The sequence below is a fragment of the Pagrus pagrus genome (assembly GCF_965226575.1).
Source record: "Pagrus pagrus genome assembly, chromosome: 9".
In the NCBI taxonomy this organism is placed as follows: domain Eukaryota; kingdom Metazoa; phylum Chordata; class Actinopteri; order Spariformes; family Sparidae; genus Pagrus; species Pagrus pagrus.
The window spans coordinates 20,484,622-20,512,476 of NC_140193.1; the positions used below are offsets into that span (position 1 = coordinate 20,484,622).

At 39.1% G+C, this 27,855-nt stretch overlaps 3 protein-coding genes across 5 annotated transcripts; 1 reads left to right on the forward strand and 2 right to left on the reverse strand.

The window, feature by feature from the left end:
* Positions 1-311: 311 nt before the first annotated feature.
* ing1 (inhibitor of growth family, member 1) lies at positions 312-4,996 on the forward strand. Of its 3 annotated transcripts, none has more exons than XM_084362966.1 (4): positions 312-669; positions 1,797-1,974; positions 3,142-3,290; positions 4,044-4,996. In XM_084362966.1, the coding sequence occupies exons 2-4, from the start codon at positions 1,836-1,838 to the stop codon at positions 4,677-4,679; spliced, it is 924 nt and encodes a 307-aa protein (XP_084219092.1). In that variant the 5' UTR covers positions 312-669; positions 1,797-1,835; the 3' UTR covers positions 4,680-4,996. The 3 variants fall into 3 exon arrangements, with proteins under 3 accessions (XP_084219092.1, XP_084219094.1, XP_084219093.1); XM_084362968.1 differs by lacking the exon at positions 312-669 and adding an exon at positions 729-811; XM_084362967.1 differs by lacking the exon at positions 312-669 and adding an exon at positions 894-1,079.
* Positions 4,997-6,861: 1,865 nt separating this feature from the next.
* On the reverse strand, positions 6,862-11,234 carry ube2al (ubiquitin conjugating enzyme E2 A, like). Its single transcript, XM_084362524.1, has 6 exons — positions 11,049-11,234; positions 9,349-9,429; positions 9,209-9,234; positions 8,703-8,792; positions 8,533-8,621; positions 6,862-7,673 (listed from the first exon to the last, which is right to left on the reverse strand). The coding sequence occupies exons 1-6, from the start codon at positions 11,090-11,092 to the stop codon at positions 7,545-7,547; spliced, it is 459 nt and encodes a 152-aa protein (XP_084218650.1). The 5' UTR covers positions 11,093-11,234; the 3' UTR covers positions 6,862-7,544.
* A 696-nt stretch (positions 11,235-11,930) lies between these two features.
* On the reverse strand, positions 11,931-27,528 carry ankrd10b (ankyrin repeat domain 10b). Its single transcript, XM_084361747.1, has 6 exons — positions 27,154-27,528; positions 26,114-26,266; positions 24,939-25,030; positions 15,888-16,153; positions 14,805-14,912; positions 11,931-12,592 (listed from the first exon to the last, which is right to left on the reverse strand). Exons 1-6 carry the CDS (start codon positions 27,349-27,351, stop codon positions 12,360-12,362), a joined length of 1,050 nt encoding a protein of 349 aa, XP_084217873.1. The 5' UTR covers positions 27,352-27,528; the 3' UTR covers positions 11,931-12,359.
* Between the last annotated feature and the right edge of the window lie 327 nt (positions 27,529-27,855).

The window sequence follows — 27,855 nt, forward strand, 5'->3', positions numbered from 1 at the left end:
ATTGTTGTTTGAGGTGTATTAAATGAACCTGAACCAACAAACACGTCCCCCATCTCTCACTAGTGTCGTGAATGCAAACACCAAACATGTGGAAAGCATGATAAATGTTGCTCCGCCAACCAAAGACACTGAGATGGTCAGACAGATGGGGCCACAGTTAACCAGAAACCTGCCTGAATTGTGAAATAAATAATAAAATGAATGTATGTGTGACTGATGAACATGTCCCTAAAAGCAGTCTGCATCACGGCAGCATGCCTGTGTGGCCACAGGGTGGCAGTATTGACCTGGACCGTGGAGACAGTCTTTCTGTAGTCAGTTGAACGATACGTGCCAATCAATGGAAATAGTGGTGTCGGCGGAGTATCGCGGAGTGGTAACGTAAGCTGTAATGTTACTAAAACAGGAAAGCGCGACATTAATGCTGAAACCCGAGGAGAAGTGTGGACCGGTTGATTATTTTTATCCAACCTGTATGTGGTTGTAGCGGGTTTGTAGTGCAGTACATGCGCACCGCTAAAAATATTTGTTCAGGCAGTTTAGCTAACAGCTAACATTAGCTGCTGTAGAGCTAGCAGTTGTACCGAAGCTGCTACAGCACACGAGCTAGCGTTAGCACCGAGAGCGAGAGCATCTCCAGTGTCGGACGTTTACAACAGAAAAACTACGGTAAGTTCCTGCAAGCAGCCGAGCTACCGCAGAAACTGTCACACTGAAGTTTTGTTGAGTGTTTGTCGTTGCGGTGATAAATGTCGCACCTCGTTTGGAAACATTGTGCCTGAAAAGCTAGCCTCAGCTAATTTGGCTAACGGTAAGATTGAAGCAAACATGATAGAAAATAGCGTGAATTGTCAAAGTGGTTGTTTATAGTTTGTCTTTGCACGGACTCGTACCCGACACTCACTTAACGTGGTGTGACTGTAACGTTAGCTTGTTGTAATGAACTGCGATTCTTCACGATGTGGATGATAAACGTTTCTCAATGCGCTGGTTTCGTTGATCTTTGTGTTGTCACATCGGGATGTCGTTTGTTTAAACCTTCCGCTAACGATTTAAGCTGAGGCTTGTTCACATCACTGGTAAGATTATGTTTCGTGTGTATTTCTAAGAGTTAACTGTTAACCAGCCTCAAAGTTGCGGAGAAGATAAAGTTGGTTAACGTTACTGACGTAAACGTAAACTCCCCAACAGGGTACGTTAGCTGTACGTTTGTTGGTGTTTGCTAACGTTAGTTATCATGACTAGTATTAGACTCTGGAAGTCAAAGTCAAGCTCAGCAGTGACTGTTTCTTGTCGATATTACGTTAATATGTCGTTTATTGCGCGTCATCTGTTAACGTTAGTTTACAGGGGGTCCTAGCCAGCTAACATTAATGCTAATCTTTAGCTTTATTGTCTTCTCCGACCTTGTATGATACCAGGAGGGGGACATGTCCCCTTTTCTATCCACCAGAAGTCTCCTTGCACGTATTTAGTTGTATACTTTAGCTCATGTATTTGTCTTCTATCCCTGACGTGTTAGCTGCTACTCTGTTGGCACATTTATAGTACACGTAGCAATTTTCAGGATGGCTGACTTCAGATCAGTTGCCCCCTCCCCCTTTCACAGTTTAACCATCATAGTCTTTATTTCCAGACTGGTTTCACATCATTTACACTGCAGAATGACAGAAATGACCATGGTCTGCTGTAGGAACTATCATAGCTTGAAAATCTGAGCATTGAAAGCTGCAAGAGTAGTAACTTACGCCTTCACAGAAACATCTCACTGATAAATAATGATTTGTTGTTAACAGGTGCAGGTGTCAGTGTCCTGGGGTAAACACGGATCCACTATGTTGAACCCGACCAATGGAGACCCAAGCCATGTTGTTGTGAATTATGTGGAGGAGTATTTGGACCTGGTGGAGTCACTACCTTTTGATTTGCAGAGGAGTGTGTCCCTAATGAAGGAAATTGATGCAAAGTATCAAGGTAAATAAAACAAACAGCAGGACAGTGCTGACATGGAGACACTAGATACAAATCTTTTCAAAAATTCTTTCAGACATTAAAGGTGCACAATGTAGTTTTGCAGAAGAAATTTTATTCAGAAGAGAAAAATCTTCTTTTTATGCCTAAACAAACTATATAAACAAACTCTTGACTAGATAAACTGAATAAACAACTTACCCTGAAGGACAACACAGCGTCATACTGTTTTACTTTGTTTACATTCGGCATCATACAGTGTTCTGGGGACCTTATTTTCCTCTGAGAACAGCTTGTTTATTCAGTAATGGGAAAAAAATCAATATTTCTGTGTTTGTGTTATTACCTCATTAATATTGTAAACATAAAAATTCTGAGTTTGAATTTCTTCTAACGCTACGCAGTACCCCTTTAATCAAAACTAAATGCTTATGAGGTTTCAAAAATCAAGCTGTAACATACATGCTATTAAATGATTGACTTTACAGATATAAATGATGTCAAACACTGTAAATGTTGCTGTTATTTCTTAGGATGTGTCCTTGATAGTGCTATGTAATCAGGTTTACTTATTTGGTACATTTACACGTACAATTTTCTAAAGGAATTAGTACTGTAGAGAGTGTGTGTACAGTGAGCAACAGGTCAGGTCAGTATAATCTTTGTCTTGTGTGTGACAATTACAACTTGTGTGTGCATTACAAGTGAACATGAAATTCAGCAAATATGGAGAGTAAACTTACATTCATACATAAATGTTTGGTCAACGATAGCTTCCAGACAACAAGAGTCCTGTTGCATGTACAGTTTTTCCTTCTTTTTCTTTTCCCTACTAATCCAAGTAAATTAGCAGGTGTGTACTGAGTGTACAAACTCAACCCTCGACAAATTACTCAGTACATTGCAGATGTGTAGCTATGATGTACAATTACACACTACATGTCTGCGCCCACCAGCTCTTAAGCTGCCTCTACAGTTTCATTACATTCCCCCTCAGTAGTCAGTCTCACCTTCTGTATAATCATGGCTAATTTTTCTGAATTAAAAAAACTAAACTCAATGACTAGCTGCACATTTCCATTCAGTGAACACATTTCACAGCACATAATGTACAGCAAGAAACAAGTAACTTTACTTACTTGACTTAATGCTTTGATTCTTCTTTGGCAGACGTTCTGAAGGAGCTTGATGATGCCTACGAGCGGTATCGCCGGGAATCTGACTCCGTGCAGAGGAGAAAGCTTCAGTTATCCATTCAGAGGGCGCTGATCCGCAGTCAAGAGCTCGGAGATGAGAAGATCCAGATTGCTGGTCAAATGGTACGTAAAACCACCCTGCAGCTGCTCCGGCAGAGCTGCTCCTTGGCAAACTTCCAGGTGTGAGAGTGTGTGTGCAACTGTGTGAGTATAGAGAAGTGCTTTCCTGGAACATTTGTGCTCAGAAAATCAACTCAGAGTAAATAAAAAGGAAAAGAATAATGTTATATTAGCCTGGTAAAAGGCCTTTTTGTGTTGCAGTGTATTAGATTTTCCATTTTGCACACATTTGAATGTCATTGAAATCTGTGCCAGGAAAAACATCTTTGAACATTTGCGGGGCGCCAACAGTACAACACACTGAATCTTCTTATTATAGTTACACACTAGAGGGTTACTGGAAACACAACACCATATTTAACCTTTTCCTTTGACATGAAAGAAGATGCATCTCTTATAAAAAGGATTGGATGCACGCTGGATACTCTGACTTATAATTTTAATATGATTATTCACCTCTATTTTTAACTCCTAGAGAAATACATGAAGAGTTATAAAGCTGAAGGTAGTTGTGTTGCTGCACATCTGCTTATCAGGAAAAAATGAAACACAATTTGATGGGCAAGAAGCATGCTGCCTGCAGGTTATTCTTTTCAGTCTGTTAAATTAAGCAAAAGAAGAATAAACTGCTTCAAAAATATATATTTTAGTCGAGGTAGATAACTTCTTTTTACATAAAACAAACTTAAAAAACATTTGATTTATCCAAGGAAGGCCAACTTAACTCTTTAAATGAACATTTGTTCTTCTTTGTAGGTGGAGTTGGTTGAGAACCGAACACGACAAATAGATTGGCATTCTGAACTCCTCCTTTCCTCGCAAGAAGTCCCAGAGAGCCACGTCCCCACAACGACATCCATGACAACCACTGCAGCGTCCATGATGTCATCGTCCTCATCAGCCACCATCACCCCAGGCAAAACCAGCCACCATGACAAGAAGCGCGACGAGGTCACCCCAGGATCAGGCGGTGGAGACAAGTCTGGAGGAAAACGCTCAAGACGTCAGAAAAACGGAGAGAATCGGGAAAGCTACGGGGGTCTGGACCACGCTGAGGAAGTGGGTGTGGGGGCTTCTCGGGAAAAGAGAGCCAAAACATCTTCAAAGAAGAAGAAAAGGTCAAAGGGAAAGTCTGAGAGAGAAGTGTCACCTCCAGACCTGCCCATTGATCCAGATGAGCCAACATACTGCCTGTGTGAGCAGGTGTCCTACGGCGAGATGATTGGCTGCGATAACGATGAATGTCCCATCGAATGGTTTCATTTCTCCTGTGTCGGGCTCCATCATAAGCCCAAGGGCAAGTGGTACTGCCCCAAGTGTCGGGGTGAAAATGAGAAGACCATGGACAAGGCCTTAGAGAGGGCCAAGAAGGAGAGGGCATACAACAGGTAGCTCGCTCTGTGCAGCCTAATGAACACTATATTGTGTAAAAAATCTACATTTTATGTCCTGTCATTGTTTTCATTTGTCAACACTGTTTAAAAATGTAAGGAATTGATAATAGGGGTCTTGTAAATAGTTATTTTTGTAACTGCTGCATAGCAGATAAACAACACTGCTCCCTCCTGTTTGGGATCATTTGTAAAGGATGGACAACCTGCATGTAACCAGCTGTCCTGCACTTACATCCCCTTTGTTTTTATCATGCATGCAACATTACCCAGTCCATTACATCGGCTCCTTTAACAAATAAAATGTTTCTAAACAAAGAAGAATTTTATGTTTATGACATCATTAAGGAAGTTGTTATAATAATCAAAAAGACGCTGTAGTTTACTGTGTAGGTTAGTTGGTTTGTGAGGAGGATTACACAAAAACTACTGAACTGATTTCCACAAAACTTGGATGGAGGATGGGTCTCGGCCCAGAATAGATCCAACTAACTTTTGGTTTGGATCTGGATAAAGGGAGGGATCCAGGAATTTGTTCTTACTTTCTTTAACCTTGCAAGATAAAGTTTTTCAACATTTTTTGTTAATTTCTCAGGGAATAATGTATAGATAAAAAAAATCAGCTCTATGTAGGTGGCTGGTGTCTGAGTGAGTACAATTGGAAAATTTAGAGCGACACAGAGCTTTCAGGTTTGATATTGGATTAGGCTTGATTGAATTAAAGGGGACTGTTGGCAGAGGTATGCACTCAACTCCCATTGTACAGTACCTACTCCACCAAATGGCACAGCAACACACACACTCGTGCTGGTGAACATAGTGGAGTATTTAGCAGGTAGAGACCACAAACACCAAGCTTAAAGAGAGAATGTTGAACTTGTGTTCCACAAGTGGACATGAAGACAACTAGTGAATGATGATGTTGCTCTGTAAATGCTGGATGTGTAAGTAACCACACTTAGCCCTCGGCTAAGATAGCGTTCACACAGGCACCTTCCTAAGTGGACTGACCCCAACTTTATGCTACGGCTTGCTGTCCCTGAGTTTGTGGGGTTATCCCCTGAAAAACCAATGAAACACGGGGCTAAGAGGTGCCGGTGTGAAACAGGGCTGAAGTAAACAATAATAAACACAATATTCCAGGATGTTAATATTTGCTCCACATACCAACAGACCGTTAACACAGGACTATTAGAAATGTAGTATGAATCGTATTTCCTGGCCTTAGGTGAACCCTGGGTTAACAATCTGTCTGTGAAAAGGGGGCTAAATTATCCCAGGGGCGACCGTCAGTCTATGCCAAGAATATGCAGTAAAAAGCCTTTAGCTGTGTTAAAGTCTAACAATCATCCTAAAACATGATTGTTCAATGTTGTGTTCTCAACCTGTTTCTGCAAAAAATCAGTTATTACATGGTTAAAGGTTAGATTTATTTAAGTTTATAAAATACTCAAATGGCCATTGACACGCTTATTGGTCACTCAGACTATTCCCACTGTCAGTACCGGCCATGAAGAGATCCTCCTACAGCCATTTCAATGTATGTGTGGGGGGACAAGATCCAAAGTCCTTGTGCCTTCTGACTTCTGAAGTTAAGCCAAAGCTAATATGAGGCCTCAGCAGTCCAAGTTACACTATGTAATTAAACAATTGTCCTATAAAGTCCTAAATAACCCATGAAAGAATCATATCTGAAAGTTTTGACTTTAGCTGAAGTGAATTGCTGAATGTTGTTGCTCTAACAGATTTTAAATTACACAGCAGCCTTAACAGTGGCACTTTAGGTCTGTTTCATATTGATACAGTGACAACATGAGTGAAAACACCTGCCGTCCAGCAGCAGAGCTTTCCCCTTAAACAATATTGCCATGTATTGTCCCTAGTTTAGGGACAACAAGAGCAAAGAGTTTAGTTTAACAAGAGCAGATATATTACCATGTTTAAAAGTGAGGATGTAACTCCCATGTTATAAAGTGTTGTTCTTAAATGGATAGAGGATTATATGATTATACAAAATCATAGTTTACCTCACAGGCAGAGCCTCACATTGATTTGAGGGTCTTCTTGATATATGAATCTCAAACTCAGCTAAATTATTAACTCCTGTCAAGGCAGGAAAAGTAATTTTTTTGATCAAATACTTTTGAATTTGCAGTTACAATATAACACTTTCCGCATGAGGATGGATTTGCCTTTTTTTATTTACAAGTGCTGAAAAAATGACATGGGGACAACCAGTGCAAAATCTGTACATAAATTCAGTTGCAGGTATCTTATATACATGAGTACTGAACAGGAACGTGAATACACTCTTTCTGTCATGCATGTAACAGAGTTCACAACACAGCAAAAGACTCGGTGTAAAGATGTCTGATTTAGTCGTAGTCCATGATGCTCAGGCTGCTCATTCTCCCAAGGAAAGGTAGGATGATCACATTGGAGCCCAGATAAAACTGCCTTGTGAAAACAAACTGACAAAAAAGATGAGGAGCACAACAGAAGAGGACCCAAGATGTCATTAACACACCCTTCAAGACACTTAACATAATTAGTCATGGGGAGTTATTACAGCAAGTTAGAACACACCAGAATTTTGGGTTAATTGCCCACAAGTCCATACTGACAAAACATCAAGGCAAGATTCAGCACATTTCCCCTGATGGACTGGAAAAGGGGGATAGAATAGAAAAAATAAATCCCTCTTGGCGGGCAAAAAAAAAACATTCTATGAAGGGAGGTCGGAGGTAAAGTGCATAAAAGCTTAAAATCAAAAAGGTGGGGGGGCCCAAAAATTAAGAGGTACTCCACTAAAACTTGCAGCACACACAGCTTAACAATGGAGAGAGCAGCTATGAGGATTGTCAGGTCAACTGTCTCTCCAGCTTTGTTCTACGATGGCAGACACACGCTTCTCGTACTCCCGCTTGTTCTCCTGGTACAGCTGGGCTGCCTGGCTGTTGGCTGGACTGTTGGGGTTTGGTTCATCAAGCAGGGACTGGGGAGAAGAACAGAAATACATTTTTAACAGGGCTTTGGATTATTTGTTATGCAGTAAATTCATTTCCATTTCACCACTGTTATTGCCACTAAATGAACGGTGGTCGGAACAACCACTTAATAAAAATAGTTATGACAGAATAATTTATGGGAACTTGTAACTGGAATTTTCACAATTTTCTGTCATTTTATTGACGATAAAATTAAAAGCATCTATTAATGAGTTATTGTCAAACAACAAACATTTAGTACAATTCTTACATACATAAATAGAACTGACACCTGATTTTTGGGGCCAATACCAACATTAGGAAGTTTAACATTTCGGTATCGATATATTGCCTGATATTAACAAATTTTTTGTAATGATTCCTCAAATGTGGTTATCAAGCACTTATGAAATGTTTTTTGTAAAGAAGGCAGGATATTCATCGGTTAAACGCTAAACTTTATTGTCTAAAATGACACCAGTACACTCAAACAGTAAACTTACTTGGAATTTAATAATTATCCTAAGCATCTTATTTTGTATTATAATCTCTAAAAACAAGAGCTTTTCTATTGCGCATATTGGGCAACATATATGTAATACTTATTGATTTATGATGGGCCAGTGTCAGCCAATAATGTCAGCCAAGGGATCCATCGGTCGAGCTCTAATATAATAAATGTTTCAGTCTTTTATCTAGTAAAAATGATGAACATGTAGTTACAGTTTCTCAGTGTTCACGATAGGGCCTGTTTTCTCTGTTTCATCTAACTTTAAACTGCCTTTGTTGTTTTCACTTTTATTAAAAAGTGAATTAAAGCATGCCTTCATGCATTACCCATTAGATTGATGTTAACTGGCTTCTTACCTGGATAGATGTAAGAATAGAGGACACATCATATGTGGGACTCCAACGATTCTGTAGGATGTCCAAACATATACTTCCATCTGCATAGACTGTGGATAAAAACACAGTTACACACTACCCACAAATAAACATTATAAACATTATAATGTGCCAGGAGACAATACTCTTACCATTTGGATGAAACATCTTTGACACAAATCGTACTGTGGGGGGTTTGTTGGGGTATTCTTCTGTGAACTCTACAATGAGTTTAAATGTACCTGAAAACACGACACAAAAACATTTATTAATGAGCCATTAAATCTGATGATGGTGAGGAATGTTTTCAAGACAGAGAAAGTGTGTTGGAGCAACACTTCCTCCTTCAACATGAAAAGTCGTAAAAGTAAAATACTTTGTTGATTTGCAACACTGACTTGATGATAACATTAGGGTATAACAAGGGGCCTATTATTTTAGTTTGATGATGAGATTTATATGATACTCTGTTTTAGAGTATCACCTAAAGGAAAACAAATGATGAGTGCGTTGTTTAGCAACTGGCACCCAAGTAGTCAGATATGAAAAGGAGTGCATGGGTGTAATGTTGCTATGTTAGAGATGTTTTACATGCAAAGTAGTGACAATATGCCATACATCACAAAACAGTGAGTGATTGACACAGTAAGCGTCTTACCGTCCTCAAAGGGAGTTCCTTCAGGGCTGTGAGGTCAGAGAAAAAAAAGGGTATTTTGTCATTCATAAATGTACACAGAATTTACAAGCATTTGGGAAAAATCTGTCCATATTCATTATTGCTGTGCATCATTTTCTTACCCAAATATGACTGCATTCCACACCATGATGTTGTTTTCAGAAGGGGCACCACTAACACCAGCTGGAGGGTCCTCTTGTAGCCTGCATGACAAAAAATAACAAGATATTAAAAAAAATGTTATCGCAGGACTTCCATTAATAGCCAAACAATAGTCAGGTGATTCCCATAAATGAATGACCTCTTTCCTCTTTCAACATTATGCCACAGTAAGAGTAAGAAGACTAACTGGCCACATAAAAAATAACCTAGATCCTGCTCCCACCTTAGTTGAGCCATTAACAAATATAACCCTGGTAAGTATTTTAGCAAAATGTAAACCTGCCTTCCACTTTGAGCAAAAATATCAACATATCACAATAGAAGCTGTCTCTGTAAATCAATCAGGTCAGTACCATGAATCATGTAAATATAAAACACTGTACTTTATTAGTAACTACTATGCAGCATCTTTATCAGCCAGGATAAACATGAATGCCACTACTAATCAATTATCAACCAAAGCATGCTACAGAGAACCTCAATTAGTGGCTAACTTTGAATTATGGGAAATTTTCGGGACCTTTGCAAATTATGCAGCAAAGACTGGCTCCTACACTTATTGCAGCAAACCTAAGGACACATGTCTTTCTCTCTCTTTCTCATACTATCACTTGCACAATCACTACTGGATAATACACGCTTGTGAAAGGTTTCAATAGCTTACTTATCGCGACCTAAAAACTTAGTTCCCTGAACCCTACACTAGTCTCAATACCTGGGCAGACGTGTCAATCCCCGCAGGTCAACATTTCCTGTCCTGTCAGAACTAATGAGACAAAAGCTGATAGTCTGTGCTTAAAAGCACCGGGAGCTACTGTCATTTACAGTGAGGTGAAAACATGTTTGAGGACCCAGAGACGCGGTTTAACTTGCTAATAAGTTAAAAACAGCAATTATTTAACGTCGACAAAGACTTCTCTGAGATGCCGACTTGTGGAAGTGCTCCACGAGTATGTTGCGGCTTCCGCTATGAGTTTATATTGTTCTTCTCACGTTCATCACAATGTCTTCATCATGTTTCAGGATGATGTTTTGCGGTGTTAAATCTCGATTCACATTTAAACACCAACCAAACTTTGATTAACTCATTTACTAGGGCAAGGACCATATAACTCATCATAGCTGACGTCAATGTCGGTTGGCAACATACCTGTCTGACACCAATGAACCTGGCTATGTAGGTCCCTTGTCTGGTACCAATTACTGTTCAAAAGACACGCGTATATTTACATAGCACCGACGTTAAACACGTTACAGTGAACGTGTTTTACCCAAGGAGAAAATAGCCAACCGGTCATTTGCCACCGACGTTTAAATACTGGCTAGTTTAAAGAGTTGGCTAGCAGTCGGCAACTGTGACAGCAACCGTAGTCGGCTGAGTTAGCAGGTATCAGCTAGCATTGTTAGCTTTAGCTCCGGGCGAAGCTTATCTACAGAATTGACCTAATTTCCCTGAAATGGTTCAGGTTCAAGAAAACACGACATAAACTACACAGTGTTAGCGCTCGTATTTTACTACGGATAATGTCGGATAAATAGGTTTCTACTGAAATATAACAGTTAGCTATGCCAAGCCAACGTAAGCTAGGCTAATGTTAGCTGTTTTTGACAAATCATAGCTAAATAACATTATCGGCATAATTCCTGAGCATCAACTCACCGTTTAAAATCTCTCATAAGTCTCCTTCTGGCCGGGGTTGACATGGTTTAACTTGTTGAACGCTTATTGAAGACACGGACACGTTCACAGGAGCTTATTTTATAAAAACGTTATATTGTATTTAATGGTTATTTGCCACCTTCACAATAACTCCACTACCGATAGCTGGTCGCTCTCGATAATCCTGACTCTCTGGTTTGCCCAGCTAGGTTTACAGGACGATACCACCTCACGGGAGGAGCAGGGGACAACTTCGAGTGCTAAGTTAAACAATCACTTTGTGGCGGTGAAATATCATCGCAGGCATCAATTGCCATTATTAATATATGTTTTAGAAAATACATTATACTCTATAACAAGATACATGCATCCATAAGGTTTTGTTTATTTAACATTTGTTTTTCTCTTTCCCCCATTCTCATTGAGATCGTCGTCTGTCACGGGGCGTGGTCACGATGACGCGGTGTTTGTGCAGCGCAGCTATGATGAAGGTCGCTCCTGCTGGTGACAGGTGACTGTTGGCAGTACATCACCATGGCTGTGCCCCAACACGTGAGGCTGGAGTGGGGGAGCCTCCCCTGCCCCATTTACAGCAGTGTTGTGGAATAAAACAAGGCTAACCAACACTTTGATTATTGTAGTTAAATCACAAATACATATAAATATCAACAAAGTTGCCAAAATTGCAGTAAAAAGATGGACCCCAATTTATCAAGCAAAGTAAACTTTAAAAAAAATGATCTTAAATACCACTTCTTTCTGTGCAGCCAGCAAAATGTGTGGCTAATGAGTTGTTGGCTAACATGGCATTTTGCTTTTGGATAGGGATCTATTGTCACAAGTTATCTGTACATGTGGGGATGTTAAAAAGAAAGAGCAAACTTTAACTTTTGCAAAACTTTTTTTTATTATTAATGAGTAACATGGGATGCTCTTGCACTTGTTTTTCATTAACATCTAGAGGGAGGAATCACCCCTCTAGTTGAGACAGAAACTAAATTTATATATTGGCAGTGGTTCAATACAGATGCTTACTTTAGTGTTTATCAGAACAAGGCTATTTACAGCTTAATCAAATGAGAACAATAAGCTAAACAATCACTTCCTTTTAAACAACACAAACAAAATCAACTTTCAGTCACAAATGTCAACACGTCCACAACAACGGGACTGCGCTTTCCTACAAGAAATAATCATATACATGAAAAACAGGACCACTCAATGGCTTTAAGGCAAATTAAACTTGTTTAGGCTTGTATGAGATTCAGGCAAAAAACAGCAGCCTGGTAATTACAGTAGATCCTTCGCACACTAGGATCCATGGTAAAGAAGCATGGTGCTGAAGAAGGCGTGGTCATACAGCTCCTCTGCTTTCACAGACTTCTGGTGCTCCACCTGGCTGCCTGCATTGCTGTGGTTCTCAGGGGAGTCACTGTAGATGAGTTGGCCATGGACGATGTCTGCTGCGGGGTCACACCCAAATGGACGCTGTGGTTGATCGGGACCATTTAAGGAAAAATCCTCACTGTGTCTCTTGCCTGCCACTGAAAATGAAACAAATAGTCAAAAGGCATTCAAATAATTGATCTGTGACCATATTCCTGATTCTATACATTTAAATAGAAAGGAAGACCACTAAATTGATTTTGTTTTGCACAACTATAAAAAAGAGGTTTAAAGGCAGTTGTATGACCACATTTCAACACACTCACTACTCGCAAAAAGTTGATCAATAAGGTACAAAAAGCATTTGAGAGCCTTATGCAATACCACAAGTTTGACCTGAGCCTATGTTCTAAATAGATCGAATCCTGATCTGTGTTTCACTTTGCCATAGTTGGTAGTGTATGACACACTGACCTACTTCTGTCTCCACAGTGGTATTTAAGCTAACGTGTCAAGTCAAGAAAATCGGAAATGTTCCAGACATGGTAGCATGCCATAATCCAAAAGCCTACATTATATTTTGAAACATGTGAAATTAGACAAGTTTAGTCTTGCTGGTTGCTGAAAAATGTGGAGAAAAAAAAAATTATTCCACTTTTTTTCACATTTTTCTCAGGCCATAGGGCCAGGACTTGACAGATGCATGAGAATACATCAAGAGAACAAAAGTCCACCACAATGACATTTATAAAATTTATCAACATTTAATGATTTCACACAATCAAGTACAAAGCTAAAACTGCTCAGTACTAGGCATTGGACGTTCCAACTTGAATGAATATACACTCAAACCTTCTGCATGTAAAACAAAATCAACAGACAGCACCTGCAACATGAAATAGTACTACAAAATGCAGACAGAAGAAAATAATTTCCCTTACCAGTATCTAGAAAAGTTAAAAATAATGTACATTGAGTCATTGTTCAACTATTAAATAAAGCTCAAGAAATAAGGCCTTTTGCAAATCCATGCAAACTTTCTTGAGCGGTACTGCTCACTCATAACTGATTGTAATTAACCAATTTCAAGATCAGGCTGCGTATAATTATATAACATACAGATGTGCAAGCCCTGCTAGTTGCCTAAAAAACTGCCACACATACAGTTAACATTCACCGTACTCGAGCATTAAATAAGCACACAGCCAAAATGAACGCAAAGGAACAAACAGAGGAATAACCAAATCTCAAGCTCATGGACCACTATGTCTTAATACATGACATCTAATAACTACAAAAACAAAAAAGCTGCACAGTGAATCAATTATCTTTTACGAGCTACATTCATGTTGGGATATGCTTTGGCATAAAGTTGTTATTGAATATAAAACAGCATCAGCTTATATGTGATGGCATTTAGCCTTGGGAGACATTTCCTCAGTGTCTATTAAAGAGTAATTTTTACATAAATGTCATCTATCGCTTATTATTTAAAAATAAATTTGATTTATTAAACTCAACTGGGAAAAAAAACCATAATGCCAATATGACCCATCCAATCACCATTTAGATATTACATCTCATACGAATCACACTTTTCTTTACTATTACCATTTCTTAATGGAATTGTAAAGGAGCATTACACTTTATCTAATCTGTTTGGGCTTCCTGTTCCCAGCACAAGCCCAACAGAAACATCTTCAGGTGACCAATGACAATTTTCCCATTATGCAACAATGCACAATTGGGCGAGCAATAACAAAGACCAATATAAAAGGTGACCAAGACTGATTTTTCCATTCAGCCAATAGGCCCTACATTCGACACAGTGTCGAGGGAATGCCAATCATTTTGTTTCATCTGGGATGTTGCTATATAATTGTGCAAAACAAAACTCATCGTTATTATTATAAACAAAAACTAAGGATTACACAAAGATTATCTGTATAACTACATTACAAAGAAATCTCAATACTTGTATCCATCCGAGTATAGTCAGGTACATAGAAGAGTAGAAAATACATCAAACACACTGCTATTCATCTTTCAAATGTACAATAGCTTACCACCAATTCATAGCAGATGTATTCATTTATGCATGAAAAATCAAAGAAAAAAAGAAAACATTACTAGACTATACCGAAAAGATATACTGCACAAATGGGAACCTTAGTGTGTGCCACTACACGCAAGCCCTCTACAGATAGGCGTAAGAGTTGGTGCACCGACATGGTGTCTGCATTGATGCCACAGTGATGACCTCCAGCTCTTTAGTGGCAGGGTTTGACCTGTCCGCACACTGATCCATGGGCCCCGGCCCCTGTGGTGGTGCAAACCCATTCAGCCCAAATGCAAAGGGTCCTGGCCCACCTGAGGTTACAGTCGCTGCCAGCTCCATGTTCATGCTTTCCATCTGGGCCTCTCCAGCACCACCCAGTGGCCTGTTCCCATTCAGCAACTCTGGTGGCATGCCCAGACCTGAGAGAAAGAGATGCATATAAATGAAAGCTCAGAATAATATTTGAGTAGACGTTTATTTGTAACATCAAGCACGGCAGAGACACTCTACCAAAATATAGTTGAGTCTCTTGCTGTTCCTGCATCTATTTTGAAAGCCATTTCTGCCTTTAAAGATTAACACTACACTGGAGTTTTTCTGATTGACTTAAAATAAAGAATCTATCCCAATGTTTGTTTGTTTTTTGTTTTTTAAATACTATTGAAGGTCAAAGCTCAAAAAGATCAATTTCCTAAGTTTCTTGTCATCCACTCTTGAGTAACTATGGTTCTGACTACAAGCCCACTCCATTACAGGGCTTTCAGTAAAGACTGTTAATCTTAAAAGTTGCAACCATTTCCCAATCAAGCATTACAGCACTGCACAATTAAATAAACAGTTGGTTTTATAACAATAAACCAATTACAGTTGATGCCTAATGCTAAAGTAACATTTGTTGTGTGAAGTTTAGTTGTATGAAATGCAGAAAATGTCAAACATTTGCGGGTTCCAGCTTCTTAAAATGCAAGAATTTGCTTATTTTCTTTGTTACTTATGACAGTAAATGAAGACTCCTTGGTTTTTGGTCTACTGCTTGGACAAATGAAGCAATCTGGAGATGCCAACCTTTATAGACCAACCAATTAATCATCAAAATACATCAGCAGATTAACAAATAATAAAAGTAATCGTTAGTTGCAGCCCTAATGATAAGAAGATGCTGGATTTTTTTTTTGTGTCTAAATTTTTTGTAATGTGTTATACACACACTGTTCCCACATGCAGCACTGCTGTCTGTGGAAAAAATGCTGTGTATTTGTCTTCAACAACCATGTCCAGTCCAATATGACTGCTTGTCCAGCCGTTCTTGGATAATATGAGATGTAAGCTTGACAAAACCTGGACAAATAATCTAAAAGTAACCAAAGACAGGTTTGTTCAGCTCAGCGACCTACCGTTAGGTCTTGCCTTCTTCACTGGGTTTGCTTCCATGCCATCGAACGACCTCTTTCTGTTTGGCACGCCGTTCAAGAAGCTGCGTCCCTGAAAAGTGGGGTGAGCGTGGCCCCCGTTCTGGGTCATGCCATTCAGAAAAGCCCCGTTGTGGGACTGAGCCATGTTTTGCTGGAAGTTCTGGGCATTGGAGAGAATCTCAGCACACTCCTGGAATCCCTGGGCGTGGGCCAGGTCAGCAGCAGTCAGCCCACTGGCATTCCTCATACTGCACAACGGGAAGGAAGAGTGTTAGAGACACTCACTGTACGTTTGATTAAAACAAATAAAACAAACAAAACAAGACACGCTCAAGCGCGCACACACACAGGCACTCACATACAGATTCATTAAGCACGTATTCGCACACACACACACAGACACACAGATGTATAGAAATAGCCTGTGCTGCTCTACCCTCTCTCATCCTCTTCGTCATCCTCATGAGAGATGACGACTGATCCTTTTGGATCATTTGCATCTTCCATAGAACTTAATCTTGACACAGTTTCCAGATAATCAAAAGGAAACATTTCTGCTGCAAAAGGACATGATTAAGACAACTGAAGGTATGCACCAGGTTATTTTAATGACAACCTGAAATGATGATTTAGATATTTCTATCAAATGATCCACTAAATACCAAGGAGAGTTTCCACAGGTGATGTAAGAAGTTTGTCTTGTCAGCAGGAAAATGTGACATCAAGGAGGATTTTGCAACAGGTGAAAGGCTGCCGTCATCTCACATCTCCACTGGAGATACTGCTCAAGGATTCTGGCAATGCAGCATTCAAAGACCAGCCAATGATGTCGCCATGTAAAGAAAACCTGGAGTGGGGCACATGGTCTGCATGAATGTACACTATATATAATAATAGGTGTGTGCGACAAGTGTGAAGCCGAAGTGGGGAAAAGTAGATTGCAGACTTCTTCCAAGACAATACAAGATCCAGATGTTCATCATCCACAGGAGTCCAGGATGAAACAGAGGTGTTTCTTAAGAGGAAACTCCACAGACTTGATGGTTACAAGAGAGAATGAATGAAGGAAGAATGAACTGCAGCCTTCAGCCATTAGAAATCCAGATGTCTCCATCTCATCCTCATCTTGTTTCAAGACAGATGAACAAGAGAATGAAAAGAAAAAATAAGAAAAAGAACAACAAGAGGCTACTCTAAGAGGTGTTTCTACAGTCTTTCATAACTCAAAACAGAGTCTTTGCACCAAGTACAGTTGTGTTAATCATGTCCAGTTGCAGCAGGAGTAACGTGATTTTCGGAGTACAACAATGAATGAGCAAACCGTGCTGTGTCAGTGCAGTTTCCAATGTTCAGACTAGCACTTGAGTATGGAAGCAATTTCACAGGAAATAATAACTAATCCTATTAATGCAATGAAATACAGCTACGCAAATGAAGAGTAAACTATTTAACTGCATGTTACTGCTGCATCAATTTAGTCAATAAACTGCCAAGAAGAGCACATACAATCTTCTCCAGCTGATGTGAAGTTAACATGCTGAACAAAAGTCTGCCAGTCTACCTCTAACCAATAGGGGCCTTTTAACGCAATGATGGGAATTTCTCTCCTCTCCGTTGGCCAATTTACAAAACAATACTGCACTTGTTCTGTCTAAATGTCATCGCACTGCGAAATGAGTTTGCTAAGCAAACAGCCACGTCTTTGTCAAAGAATTGGGACTCTGGCAAACATCCAAGCTTGTACTTACTATTGAAAAAGTGATGGGGAAATGAAAACTTCTGCATTTGCAGCCTATTTTATGTACATATCAATACACCAGAGAATAGGTCATCTCCATTTTAAGTTGAAGAAATAGTGTACTTGGTGGCTTCCTTAGGAACGGTATGACTTAACACTATGATTTATTCTGCTTTAATTAAAGACTCGCTGTTACCTTAAATTAAAGTGACATTGACTTCCACACAGTGAGGCAGAATTTAAAGTACAGTTACTGTTTGGTCATTCATTGTGTTTAGAAACTGTTCTTTCTCTGCATTTTTAGCTAAACAGTTGTACAAAAAAGGAACATTTCAAGAGCTAGTGCACATGAAAAACATTTCATCAAGAATTTAAGATTGAAAAAAACAAAACAAATAAAAATCACACAATAACTTGTTGCACATTACCCGTCCCCTTCAAAATTAACGCTTCCAAAAGGATACCGCCAACAGATTTTATATCAAATACCATTTTAAGGTGAGGTAGATGAGTTGGTCTCACTCTAAGGAATAGAAAGTCTACTTTTAAATCTTATCAGCAACAATCAGCTAATCTGCTCACTAAAAAACAACATTTCTCTCTGAATAAAAATGTGAGCAAATCAGTATGGACTAGAGAGAAAGGACTTCATTGTATTATTATTTTTTTTCTTTAAGCCATAATCAGATACTCTCAAGGACATTTATCGTAAATCTTTCCATGTGTAATAATTACACAAAGTACTGGAGCCACATTTGTGCTGACCTCAGATTAAACCAAAAAGACCTTACCATCTACTCGACTGGCTCCTCTACTGCATGTTGGCTTTTCAACACATGCCATAAAAAAATGTAACACTGAAGGTGGCTGTAAAGTCCCCCCTTCATTTTTTGAGGGAGCAAGGGTATTCAAATGCATTTAAAAAGCAGTCACAGAAACTCCCACAGATGTTTCCTTAACCAAGCCTTGTTTGAAGTAAAAACAAGTGCAAGTTGTGTTTCAAGTGCTGCAGCTTTACAAAAGCAGGTTATGGAACATTCTTTAAAACACAAGTTCCTACTTACCCTCACTACATTTATTTTATTCTGTAACTTAACTTTTAAATTTTTTCTTCTTCCACCTTCGACTAGTAGATGACCTCATAACTGTAAAGCCAATAATCCCTTTGAAATATTCTACATACAGTATTCCTTTAGTGAGACCTGACATCTACAGTCAGCACTAATCCAAAAACATGGATAACTGAGTGCATTAGTTAACCAAGGTTTCATAGAAATTTTGAAAAGGAAGCGTTAATTTTTTTGTAAATGCCTGGTATGCTTTGCTTTTCCGTCCTAAGCACACAATATGTATCTTCTCTAACTATTGTCTAACCTTCCAGAGGCAGCCTATTATCATGCTACATGTTGACATGGGACTCACGTGATTAAACCTGTCCATATAAAGGGCTCCTATGGTTAGTTCACATAATTAAAAAACAAATCATAAAATAAAAACAAAACACTAGATACAGGAACAATCATGGATAATAAGCAAAGCATGCAGGTCTAAAACTTTAGATTTGATTCATAAAAAACCTAGCATTAAAACCAATCACCGCAAGAAATACCTCAACAGTTTGCCAGTGTGTAGATAGGAAGCGATAGTGAGAACACTCAATGCCACAACAGTGCGGCTATCCCAGGGAACGGGGCAGACTCAGCAGTGTCTATTCTCCCCCTTTCTAGGATTACTTGAAAAAACCAAGTCATTTCCAATTCAATGGCTGCAAAACATTAAGACGTACGGTTCTGGTTCTGTTAACAGTATAGAAAACTTTGCTTTTGTAACTTATTGTCACTTTCATAAAGGAAAAGGTGACAAAGATTAGATGTCAAACAGACTATGATATTGTATAAGGGTTAATACTGTGACATACAAAATGAAACATTTCTGTGTAGAAGATAAAATATCTGGTACAGTGAAATGACAGTGAATAACCATTGCAACAGGATGATTGTTAGCATTACACAGTTCAGTACATGATGCTATGCAAATCTAACCCATCTCACTCAGCTGTTCTAAGCCTCTGACTCTGCACTACTCTCATCACCGGCAGCCTCTAAACACTTTGCTACCTGCTGCTAGCTTGCTAATGGACCTCCATAACACTTCGAGGCTCATGACAAATAATTTTAATGATGAAACTTATGTTGAAATAAAATGTTGACGTTAGGGCAATATAGATGAGATTCTTCTTTTTAATAAAAGATTGAATATTTGACACTATGGACATATCACAATTATGTTATGACAATTTTATGATTTGTATTGGATATGAGATATTTTTATCTAAAAAACACACAATTTAAGCTAATTTTTGTCCCATTGAATCAAATGGATACTCTTAAAAGTATTTAAAGTCTCATGTTGTAAGGTTTGAGTATTTTCTGATGTTAGGATTAAGTGGAGAGATAATAAGGAGCGGGCAAAGGAGGCCCATTGCTTTATTAAGGAGAAGAGAAGTCACAAGAATGTTCCAGTCTAAAATTATTCAGACTTTTCAGACGGATAGTTCTTCTCATGCTTTGATCGAACAAAGATAAGCATCACACTTTCCTCTTCTGCAATTCATATAGATGTATCCCTTCAAGTGAACCAGGGCTCTGCAGTGCAAGCATGTGCAAGATAAAATTCCTGTGTGGGAATATGTAAATACTAAAAACGGGTATCACTGTGAAGGACAGAAGTGGTTGGGCCATAGGAAACAAGATAATATGTCTGACCGTGATACCACTGCTAGTTTCAGTTCAGTTCTGTATAGTCAATGTTTCATGAACTTCTAGGCGTCAAAGCTTTAGTTCATATTTTGGACCATAAAATGCAGTCAAATATTCTCAAACAGACCCGAGGTATCAGGCGCCTGACTCAAACCCACAGTCAGCTATCAGGTGTTGCTGGGTGATCAATAATCATCCGTGGCCATTTTTGGCAGCTGTTCGGTGAACTCCGTGTGCTTAATCAGTGACTCAGTGGTGAGGGCAGGTGGTGAGAAAGCTATCTGAATTGCAGTTCCGCCTAATGAATCAGATTGATCCATGCAATATGGTTTCTTCTCACCGCTTACATCTCTTCCTCTTAAACAAGCAAAAACACTGATAACGCCAGTGCAAAGAAGAGCAGGAAAAGTCACAGCTGCAAAGTGCAGGGCCCATTTATGATGAAGACTACTGAGAGACTCATCGTTTCCATTCTTTCAGGTATGGCCAGCTGGTCAGTTGTTGTTTTTGAGGTGTATTCAAGAGCAGTAGAAGATGCAAGGTGGCAAGAGGTGATGAAAAGTATTTGATCAGAAGACGAGAGCTCTTTACTCAAGAGGCTTCACAAAGAGCAAGTGGCAAAGGAGGTTTCCGTCAAGAAAGATCAATGAAAATGAGAAGGATTTAAATGATACTGACAAAAAGTCAAGTGTCCACATCAGGAATGTGATGCAGTAATTTTTGTCTGTATGAAGGATTTAAATGTAGCAGCACCATGGGTGAATGTTATATTTTGGGACTTTTTCAAATATTTGAACGCATGATTTTAATTTGTTTTAAACAAGAATAAAATATTAAACTCCACTTATCAGATCTAGAACTTCAAATGGGAATACTTTTTAAATATTGGGCAAAACAGACTACATTAAAGTGTACTTACGTGTGCTAGCCCGCTGCAGTGTTAGCCAGAATGCTTTTTGACTGGCATTTACACACATTACTCGCAAGACTTTGCTGAAAGGAGCCTTAGTTCCGTTGTAGCTTCCGTTATTATAATTCAGCCGGTTACACTGTAGGCTGTTCGTTGTTGTCTCAGTTTTGTTGTTGACAGCAATGCAGAGAAACTCCTTAAGACTGTGACAACGGAGAGCTTAAAGCAGTCTTCAAAGATGAAAGAAACCAACCGTCAGAGATGCAGGCATCTACTAAAATGTTAATGTTAGCATGAAAAAGAACATCTGATTAAACCGAGGGCTGAACCTGGAACGAAAGAAATACTCATGAAGCGGAAATAAAGTTTAAGTGCAATTTGCTATGGCCACTGCACTGGGTTATTTACAGGAAATATTTTAACGACTGTAGTTTATGATTTTGTTGATTAGCTGAAATAATATTACTGTAGCTGAACAGGCAATTTCACAGCCCAGATTAATACACATTATATACAGATTTTACTGCATTTTCTACATAAACAAAAATAAAACCGGATAGTAATTATTTTCATTAAAAAAAATCTTTAGCATTGTTTTTACTGTCACACAACACATTGTAAGCAATGCAAGCAATAAAATACTATTTTTATTTAAAAGTATATGGTTCAATTAGGGGTTTTATGGGCGTATATTTTTATACTCTTTCATTTGCACTTGTAAGGATTACTTGGTTGTTTCTTAGCTTTACCTCTTTTATTATGATTTATATCACTAATAAGAAAATAAAAGTGAAAAATCTTAACCTTATTGGAAACAAACATTTGACACCAATTACATTTTAAAATTTGTCTAAAGTTATTTTGTCATGAGCCTCATTCCCACCTAGTCAGCCTTAGTTTCCCTCCTAGTTGTGTCCCACTACATTTCTGGGTCATAAGTGAAAAAAATAAACAAATAATAACTTGAGAATAAACTAAACTAAATGCATTATCTTTGATCTGTAGAGGGAAAAAAATCACATATCATTGTCATCATAAACATTACTTATCAGCTGATAACCAAATGCACATTCCAAGACCTCATTAAGAAATGAAGCTTTTATTTAACACAGCCAAATCAACCAGGGGTTTCATATGCCACAAAAAATGAGGGATAAACTAAGAGTACTAAGCAAATCAATTTGGTCCAAGCCTGACTGATAAAAATTGATGCGTCTCAGCTGCCTGGATCAAATGCCTTATAAAGTCATTAGTCAAGTCTTTAAGTTGTATGTCACTGGGCTGGGGCCATGTGGTCCAAAAAAAAAACAACCACTAAGGAAAAGATTATGGAATATACCATCATATTACAATTATGATATTGAACCCAGACTGCTTTCAACTGGAGGCCTAACGCCAGCAGAGTATCAAATTTCATTCAATCATGTCAAATACAAAGGCTCCTCATTAAAACAACTGCCTAATAAATAGAGCCAATATTCCACTGCGGTATCTTTGAACTGTTTCCACTGACATTTACTGAGCTCAAATTCATAAACACAACGTACTTTCTCTGATGTCAGGATAAAAACAAACCCCCTGGTTGTTTGAGTGTCTGGATATAAATGATATCAGAAAAAAGGCATGAAGATTGTTGCAAAAAACAAAAATACAAGAAAAACGTTTAAGCCTAGAATGAAATACTGAACAATTTATCATTTTAATGGGTGAATCTTTTATTAAAATATGCTCAAACATTTTATTTTTCCTTTGATTCCTGCTTCCTAGATCATTTGGCTATATAATCTGCTTCAAATGCCAATTTACATGCACTTGGTACTATAGCAAAACTAAAACTGATTCATAGAACTATAATAGAATATGAGCAAGAAGGACTGTTTGAGACGAATGGGAATCTAGCAGTAGGTAAATGGAGTGCTTAGCTCATCGGGTAAACTGACTTACATGACCTTTGGAAAATAACGCCTATGATCTGTTGAGGCATGCAAGGCAAAACCAAAAGATTAACAGTGTCACTTCCTCCCTAGAGGTCTGGGATCTAAATTTAAGAAACAGGAAAGATGGGTTGTGTCTCTTATGCTTCAGGAGGCGCAGCAACAAAAACAGAATGTAATCTATAAATGGAAACAAACACAGCTGCCAAGGAAAAAAGGTGTGGCTAAGAACTACAACGGATTATTTATCTACTTTCTAAAATAATACTTAGAAACAGGCTGGCCTGATTTCATACTGTAACATTTAATATCTCATAATGAATTTTATACATTTTTTTTTTATCTACAATATCAAGAGCATTTTTCATGCCCTTTAAAAACAAATGATCTTACAGGTCTTGTGCAGTCTCCTAAAAATGTCAATTATGCAACCAATAATGGATGATCTATGCATTTTCATTCTATGCAACAACAATAAAGCCTTTTCATACTGACAGTAAAAGGGTTTAAAAAAAGGCAATGTGCATTTGGTCATCTTGTTAAGCTGTGTATGTAAGACACTAACCAAAACAAATGTTAACAAAGAAAACCACACTCTAGACTTAACAAAGATCATGCAATATGGCCTACTAGGCTAAGAACAGTTTATCAACCTTTACATTAAGTTGTCCTCATGTACGTGTAATAATTCCACTGGATTTACAAAGCATGTGATAATTGCCAAAAGGCAAAGTGCAGAGTTAATTAATCTGCATTTATCAAAATGATACTCTATCTCAAATTGCAAAAAGTTAATATGAAAGTGACTGCTGAATGTGAATGAAAGGTACTTACAAATAATTCTCCATGAACCCAGTTAGTTTTATATATTATAATATATTACACACAGAGGGCAACTTAATGCGAATTGTTGCAATGACAAACAACAATTTCAAGGATTAACAAAATGTGTCACATTTTCAAGGGAGCACCACCAAATCTATTAATATTAAATAACGCATCTAATGATCAAACTGTTCTAAGCTGAAGGGCTTGAAGAATCATCACGTATTTTACTTTTTAAACTTGAGCAACCTCCGACAAAAAAAAAAGTTTCAAGCCAACTAAAACTGAACTCTTAAAATTAAAATTCCTCACAGTTTAATACACTCAGCCACTATCATTTATTAATAGCAGCTGGAGGAAAAAATATAAATGTTTCACTCAATTCTTTAAAAACCACAATACTAGTTGGACCTGGTGGTGTTCTGTTTTGAAGGATCTTTAAAATACTACTTCTGCAGTCAGTTTGAGCTGGTCTTGAACATTATGCTGAAATTGTAACAACATTTACAGCACTGCTTACAGTTCACTGTAATATACTGCCTGAAGTGATTAAGTGTAAAGTTACCATTTGATAATGCAGCTTCCTTCTAGCTGGGTATCTGAAGGACGCCCTTAATTTTTTTAAAGTATTTAAATGTTCTTTGATTTGCATGTTTCATTAATAAATGTTTGCTTAATCTCACATTTAGACCTGTAAAGTTAATTTGCAGATCCTCTTACTCTCATTTTTGCATCGTAGAAACCGCATTAAAATTTTATCACTGATCCGCTTAGAGTTTGGTGGTGATCCCTAGCAAAGGTGTAACTGAGATGTTGGATAGTACAGAGGAAAAGAAATGAAGACACAGATCTGATCTCAGGACTTACTCAGCTTTCGCTCCCTGAATCAAGAGAGCGTTGATGCACTCCAGACTGCCCGCACGAGCAGCCTTATGGATGGGCGTCTCGCCCACATAGTCCTAAGTGATGACAAAAGACTGCGGTCACACACAGAAAAGCATGATTGTGCACAAGAACAGTAGGAGGAGCCCATTATTTGTCAGTATAATATATTAAAATGTATGTATATGTATATATGATTATGTTTTTACTCAAATATACCCTCCCTAACTGCCTCCCTCTACACTCCCAAGGCTATAAAAAAGATTCCAGGAACGATAACAGAGTGCAGCTCTGCAGGGCATAGCCTGAACTATTCACCCAGACTTCATCTCCACCCACACACATTTACAGTTAGACATTAGGCAGAGTGCAGATGGAAGAAAGAGAGGGAAAAAAAAAAAACTAAGAGGCTGTCTCTAACCACAATCTAATGTGGGCTGTGCCCAATCACTGAACTATTCTTCTGTCCAACACTAGACATGACAAAATGTAATGAATCCAACAGAGAGAAGGTTTCCCAGGTGTTTATTTCAACATATGCCGAGTAAATGCAAAGACAATACTTAGAAAATGGTTTCATGATGACGACAGTGTGTTATGTCATCGTGACCTACTAATCTGATTTCTCTCAGCCGTGCAGCAGAGCATAAAATATAGCCCCAGTGCATGAAAATACATGACGAGGAAGAGACGTGAATAATGCAGTCTGAGAGCAAATGCACCAGTCAGTGTGACAATGGGACAGATAACCATAATCTGAGGAGAGGTCAGGTCATTTTCCAGACTGATTACATAGCAGCGGTACACTGTGAGGGTCTTGACCCCATTCTAGTGTGATCCTCCTTGATGGGATCAAGTCTGAGCTCAACCTCCGACACTGCTCTACTCTTTCCACTCAAACATAAATACGTATAAGTGATTTGTTACTAGACATGTATAGTCTACAGTCCCCTTGAAATGTGCCATTTTCCTTGAAACATAGTCAGCATACTTTGTGAAAGACTGGGTTTACAATCATCTCTCCAGGAAATGTCAACAATGAAAATAGCTATAAACTCACTGAGCAAGTTGGGTGACTTTCAAAGATCTAAACTGAAATGTTTCATTTTTTGGTGTACAGTGTGCAGGCTTGTGTTGATCATAGGTGTCTGGTGCCATACCTGTCTGTTAATATCTGCACCAGCTTGGAGTAGCCATAACAAGCACTCAGGGTGGCCCCCAAACGCAGCAATGTGAGTGGGCGTCTGTGCAAACCTGGAGGTCACCGCATTCACACCACAGCCCACCTGAACCAGACGCATCACACACTCCAGCTGTGACGAGACAAGGGCAAAGCACAGAAAGTCAGACGGCTTGTATAAAGTATGGGCGATTATTCATTCATTGCTTTGTCGAGGAAGCCTCTGGGGCAGGTTCAGACAAGTGTAGTACAGCCGCTGGTTGGAGGCAAAAACGCACACAAAACACTATTGTGTGGCGTGATTCAGCTCCATGTCTTCATAGCTCTTGCAGTGGGCACGCATCCAATTTCTGTGGAAAGTAGAGGCCTGGCCTTCCCGGAGTACAGTGAGTGCAAATCTTGGCACAAGAATGTGTGCGTGTTTAGGAGAGGCCAGTAAACAGCTCGTTAGAAACAATCAAAGTTACCGGAAGTTGCTTTGAATTAGCCACGCTTTATAAATATACTCGTACTTTTATTTTAAAAATGTGTGAATGGACAATTAATTACTGACGTTGCATTTTTGTGCTCATTTATATCTGATTTTGAATAAATGTTGACGTTAAGTGTCTGTTAGTATCACAAATGTAATGTCCGTTAATTAGCTAGCTAACGTTAATTTGTCTCGTAACGTCCCAGCTTCTCTGTCAGCGTCTCAACAAACGGCCATTAAGTTAATGGCAACATTGTTACAGCTCAACGCCGTTTGCTAGCAAAACCTTATTTACACACAAAACACACCTAAAATACAGTGCGACGTATGAGAAATCCTTTAGCTGAAGAACAGTATCATATTAGCGTTTATGGTCCATTGTCTGCCTCCAGTTACCGACGGCTGCTTAGTCTCATCAGCTCACAGTTAAGGCAAACATCAGGAAATGGCCGAGACGGCGAGGCTCATGTCGGAGAGCGTTGGCGCCCATTCTGGACACACTCCTGCCAATGTGTGGTCCCGTCAAACGCTCAGCAAAGCGGACTTACCTTTCCGAAATGAGCGCCCCAGTGTATGGGCGTCCAGCCGTAGAAGGTGTCCTCCACCGTCAGGTCAGCCGGGTTTGAGGTGCACTGAAGGAGGGAGCACAAGGCACCGACATCTCCATCCCTGCATGCCCGATGGAGAGGGAAGCGGCTGTTTAAGACCTCCTCGCTCGAGAATCCAGACTCCAAACCCACCGACATTGTAGCAGAAATGACGCCTATGTGTTTCAGAACAGACAACAAACTGACTGGCTGTTGTTTAATGTGCTCGCTGATGGGGGTGTCCGTGGATCAGGACACACGCCACCCTGGCTGCTCTGTCGTTCTTTCTGCCTGACAACACAAAGCAGACGGGGCAGAGCACGCGCCGGAGCGAACGCTGAGAAACGCCGAGCAGGCTGCAAACTGCGGACTGGATCTCCCACTCCTGACCGCTGTTGATCTTCTCCGAGGTTTAACGTCAGCTGGTGTCCTTTAGTGTAGCATCACTGCCATCTTCTGGAGTTGGTTAACTCCTACAATGATTAGTTAGATTTTTTAAATACTTTTTTTATAAACTAAACACACCATCCTCTGTCTTCTAGTGTGCTCTTTAATCCTGCTCCTGCTAGTCCAGGAGTATTTTCATGTCTTCCATCATGTCCTCATCATCTCTCTTACTGCCAACAAGTTCAGTCTCTTGTGCCTGACAAAGTCCTGGGGACT

Bases quoted from the DNA above. Each gene is read 5' to 3' on its own strand.
- ing1 (XM_084362966.1), top strand. From the start codon at position 1,836: ATGTTGAACCCGACCAATGGAGACCCAAGCCATGTTGTTGTGAATTAT. The intron at 1,975-3,141 runs GTAAATAAAACA...CTTCTTTGGCAG, and splicing joins AATTGATGCAAAGTATCAAG to ACGTTCTGAAGGAGCTTGAT. The intron at 3,291-4,043 runs GTACGTAAAACC...TCTTCTTTGTAG, and splicing joins TCCAGATTGCTGGTCAAATG to GTGGAGTTGGTTGAGAACCG.
- ube2al (XM_084362524.1), bottom strand. From the start codon at position 11,092: ATGTCAACCCCGGCCAGAAGGAGACTTATGAGAGATTTTAAACG. The intron at 9,430-11,048 runs GTGAGTTGATGC...TTTGTCATGCAG, and splicing joins CTTATGAGAGATTTTAAACG to GCTACAAGAGGACCCTCCAG. The intron at 8,793-9,208 runs GTAAGACGCTTA...TCGTGTTTTCAG, and splicing joins AGGAACTCCCTTTGAGGACG to GTACATTTAAACTCATTGTA.
- ankrd10b (XM_084361747.1), bottom strand. From the start codon at position 27,351: ATGTCGGTGGGTTTGGAGTCTGGATTCTCGAGCGAGGAGGTCTTAAAC. The intron at 26,267-27,153 runs GTAAGTCCGCTT...GTCTCGTCACAG, and splicing joins GGGGCGCTCATTTCGGAAAG to CTGGAGTGTGTGATGCGTCT. The intron at 12,593-14,804 runs GTGGGCCAGGAC...TTTCATTTTCAG, and splicing joins GGCAGCGACTGTAACCTCAG to TGGCAGGCAAGAGACACAGT.